General features: G+C 43.4%; 1 protein-coding gene across 1 annotated transcript in view; it reads left to right on the top strand.

The window, feature by feature from the left end:
- The window catches only part of Hk (potassium voltage-gated channel subfamily A regulatory beta subunit hyperkinetic), a 30,420-nt gene that overhangs the window by 13,400 nt on the left and 12,020 nt on the right, over positions 1 to 5,000 (top strand). Inside the window, exons 5-7 of the mRNA XM_080280457.1 lie at positions 28 to 155; positions 2,457 to 2,663; positions 4,757 to 4,854. Of these exons, the coding sequence (XP_080136583.1) occupies positions 28 to 155; positions 2,457 to 2,663; positions 4,757 to 4,854 (433 nt within the window). The remainder of the gene's footprint in view (positions 1 to 27; positions 156 to 2,456; positions 2,664 to 4,756; positions 4,855 to 5,000) is intronic.

Here is a 5,000-nt window from a genome sequence, read left to right as displayed (position 1 = left end):
TAATAATAATAATTCTCTGTCTTGCAGGGGTGACGAAAGGGGGTTGTCAAGGAAGCATATAATTGAATCGGTAAAGGCTTCACTGGAGAGGCTTCAGCTGGAATATGTCGATGTGATTATAATACACAGAGCTGATGATATGTGCCCTATGGAAGGTATGTACGTGTATGTGTGCGTATACTTGGTCTACACACACGTACACACACGCACACACACGCACATACACACATATATACACACACATACACAGGGCTGATGATATGTGTACCATGGAAGGTATGTACGTGTATACTTGGTCTACACACACGTACACGCACATACAGACACACACACACGCACATACACACACATATATACATACACATACACAGAGCTGATGATATGTGCCCCATGGAAGGTATGTACGTGTATGTGTGCGTATACTTGGTCTACACACACGTACACACACGCACACACGCACATACACACATATATATACACACACACACACATATACTTGCCTACGTACACACACATACACAGGGCTGATGATATGTGTCCCATGGAAGGTATGTACGTGTATGTGTGCGTATACTTGGTCTACACACACGTACACACACGCACACACACGCACATACACACATATATACATACACATACATACACATACACAGAGCTGATGATATGTGCCCCATGGAAGGTATGTACGTGTATGTGTGCGTATACTTGGTCTACACACACGTACACACACGCACACACACGCACACACACATACATACACACATATATTTGCCTACGTACACACACATACACAGAGCTGATGATATGTGCCCCATGGAAGGTATGTACGTGTATGTGTGCGTATACTTGGTCTACACACACGTACACACACGCACATACACACATATATACATACACATACATACACATACACAGGGCTGATGATATGTGCCCCATGGAAGGTATGTACGTGTATGTGTGCGTATACTTGGTCTACACACACGTACACACACGCACACACACGCACATACACACATATATACATACACATACATACACATACACAGAGCTGATGATATGTGCCCCATGGAAGGTATGTACGTGTATTCTTGGTCTACACACACGTACACACACATACAGACACACACACGCACATACACACATATATACGTACACATACACAGGGCTGATTATATGTGCCCCATGGAAGGTATGTACGTGTATACTTGGTCTGCACACACACACACACACACACACACACACACACACACACACACACACACACACACACACACACGCACATACACACATATATACATACACATACACAGAGCTGATGATATGTGCCCCATGGAAGGAATGTACGTGTATTGGCGTGTATACTTGGTCTACACACACGTACACACACATACACATACGCACACACACTCACATACACATACACACATATATTTGCCTACATACACACACACACACACACGATAATGATGATGATAATGATAATAATAATGCTCTAGCTAGGCATAATAATAATAATAATAATAATAATAATAATAAATAACAATAATAAAACTAGAAATGTTAATCAATCAATCATTTCCTGTGCTAACTCCTCAAGATCTCCCCAACACTCATCTCCAGCTTCCCGTCTCATTGTCCTCACCCACGTCTCCCTCGGCCTTCCTCTACCTCTCCTACCAAGTGCCACCCACCCCGGTGTACCTCTTACTATTCCCTGTCTCCTGTACACATGTCCTAGCCACTTCCATCGTGAGAATCTAACATATTCATCGATCGGCTGCACTCCCGTTATTTCTCTACCTCGTACTATTCCCTGTCTCCTATACACATGTCCTAGCCACTTCCATCGTGAGAATCTATCATATTCATCGATCGGCTGCACTCCCGTTATTTCTCTAATTCTACTATTTGGTATCCTTTCCCACCACTTAACTCCTAATATTCTTCTAAGTGCTTTTCTTTCAAACACCAAGAATTTATTTTCCATAGTCACTGTGCTGTACCAAGACTCCCATCCATCCATCCATTGCCAGACGCCATGTATCCCAAACGGGGTGGCCAAGGGCTCAGAGTTAATTGTTTTACAGGGAGGGGCACTAATCCTCCACCAACCCCACTTGACACGTAGGGAGAACGTGTCCATAAATTAAGATACTCCTAACCATTACCTTATAAAGTTTGATTTTTGTATGCACAGAAAAATTGTTATTATTCCAAATATTTTTAAGCATTCCCATTGCCTGATTAGCCTTCTTTAACCTTTCCTCGAATTCAAAGTTCAAAGAACCATCCTTGGCTAAATAAGTACCTATAATAATAGTAGTAGTAGTAGTAGTAGTAATAATAATACTAATAATAGATATGTTAGTAATAATAATAATAATAATAATAATAATAATAATAACAATAATAATAATAATCCTGCTAGGGTGTTGATGATGATGCTATACTTCTAGAGGTGGTACGCGCGGCTCACCACTGCATAGAGCAAGGTTGGTCCATGTACTGGGGAACCTCCAGGTGGACCGCAGTGGAGATCATGGAGGCCTGGACCACGTGTCGCCAATTTAACTGCATAACCCCCATCGTAGAGCAGAGCGAGTATCACCTGTTCTGTAGGGGCAAGACGGAACTCTACCTGCCCGAGATGTACAACAAGATTGGTGAGTAGATAGACCGATAGATAGAAAGAGAGAGAGAGAGGCGGAAATGAGGGGGAGAGATAGATAGATAGACAGACAGACAGAGGGAGTATGCGGTGTTAAATATCATCTGTTCTGTAGAGGCAAGACGCAGCTCTACCTGCCGCAGATTTACAGCAAGATTGGTGAGTAGATAGACGGATAGATAGAAAGAGAGAGAGAGGCGGAAAGGAGGGGGAGAGATCGATAGATAGATAGACAGACAGAGGGAGTATGCGGTGTTAAATATCATCTGTTCTGTAGAGGCAAGACGCAGGTGTACAGCAAGATTGGTGAGTAGATAGACGGATAGATAGAAAGAGAGAGAGAGAGGGTGGATAGACACACACACACACACACACACACACACACACACACACACACACACACACACACACACACACACACACACACACACACACACACACACACAAAATATCATGGTACTTGAAGCCCTTTCACGTGAGGCGGAGGAAAGATTTAGCAAGTGGAGAGATGGTATGGGGAGGCGGAGGAAAGATTTAGCAAGTGGAGAGATGGTATGGGAGGCGGAGGAAAGATTTAGCAAGTGGAGAGATGGTATGGGGAGGCGGAGGAAAGATTTAGCAAGTGGAGAGATGGTATGGGGAGGCGGAGGAAAGATTTAGCAAGTGGAGAGATGGTATGGGAGGCGGAGGAAAGATTTAGCAAGTGGAGAGATGGTATGGGAGGCGGAGGAAAGATTTAGCAAGTGGAGAGATGGTATGGGAGGCGGAGGAAAGATTTAGCAAGTGGAGAGATGGTATGGGGAGGCGGAGGAAAGATTTAGCAAGTGGAGAGATGGTATGGGGAGGCGGAGGAAAGGTTTAGCAAGTGGAGAGATGGTATGGGAGGCGGAGGAGAGGTTTAGCAAGTGGGGAGATGGTATGGGGAGGCGGAGGAAAGGTTTAGCAAGTGAAGGGATGGTATGGGGCACAAAGGCTTAAGAGTAAATGCAGCTAAAACAAAAGTGATGCTATCTAGGGCTGGCGGCGGTACTGTCAAAGAATGGGAGAAATGGCGTTCCCTGGAGCTAGACCTTGTATTGGATCATATAGCCCCGCTAGGTTACAGGAGCGCGCTACCACTCCCGGCGCGGCAGTGTTTGTGATAAGTGGGTGCATAAGAGATGTAGTGGTATTAGAGGTAGACTGCGGGATTATGCAGTGTTTGTGATAAGTGGGTGCATAAGAGATGTAGTGGTATTAGAGGTAGACTGCGGGATTATGCTGATTCTATGTGTGTGGTGTGTCAGGGAGAGCAGGTGGAGATTGTCAGGTGTGAAAGGACTGAACTTCCTGGTGAGTTTCTTGAGAGTGTGGAGGCGATTTGTTATGTGGGAGACGTGTTATCCATCCATCTATCTATCTATCTATCTATCTATCTATTTTCCTGTGTGTGGTGTGTCGGGGAGAGCAGGTGGAGATTGTCAGGTGTGAAAGGATTGATCTTGCTGGTGAGTCTCTTGAGTGTGTGGAGGCGTTTTGTTATGTGGGAGACATGTTATATCCATCCATCAATCTATCTATCTATCTATCTATTTATCTATTTCCCTACGTGCTAAGGGAGCTTTGTATGTGGTAAGCAGCTTTCTTCTTCACAATAAATCGCTCAGGAAATGGTGTTAGGGAGTGTTCTTGCATACTCACAGGTGTTAGGGAGCATTTTTTATCCTTTTTCCAGAATAAATCGCTCAGGAAATGGTTTTAGGAAGTGTCAGGGAGCACTTTTCTTCCTTCTCCAGAATAAATCGCTCATGAAAAGGTGTTAGGGCGCACTTTTCTTCCTTTGTGCAGAATTAATCGCACAGGAAATGGTGTTAGGGAGTAGTAGGGAGCATTCTTCTTCCTTTTCCAGACTAAATCGCACAGGAAATGGTGTTAGGGAGCTTCTTTCTTAATCTGCCATACTAAATCGCACAGGAAATGATGTTAGGGAGCATTTTCCTTCATTCTCCATACTAAATCGCTCAGGAAGTGATGTTAGGGAGCATTTTTCTTCCTTTTTCCATACTAAATCGCACAGGCAATGGTGTTAGGGGTGTTGTTCTCCTTCAGGCGTTGGCACCATGGCGTGGTCGCCCCTCGCCCTCGGCCTCATCAGCTCCAAGACGGATGAGGGAGGGATGCCAGTGTTCACCAGACAGTCCTTCAAGGTGGGGCCAGTATTATTATTATTATTATTATTATTATTATTATTATTATTATTATTATTTTTGTTATTATTATTATTATTATTATTATTATTATTATTATTATTATTATTGTTATTATTATTATTATTATTATTATTATTAGTGGT

This window comes from Coenobita brevimanus, chromosome 10, assembly GCF_032717465.1.
Source record: "Coenobita brevimanus isolate Jiangsu-jjx chromosome 10, ASM3271746v2, whole genome shotgun sequence".
Classification (NCBI taxonomy): domain Eukaryota; kingdom Metazoa; phylum Arthropoda; class Malacostraca; order Decapoda; family Coenobitidae; genus Coenobita; species Coenobita brevimanus.
Note: the sequence above shows the minus strand (reverse complement) of the source record. Positions and strands in the feature narration are given on the sequence as shown.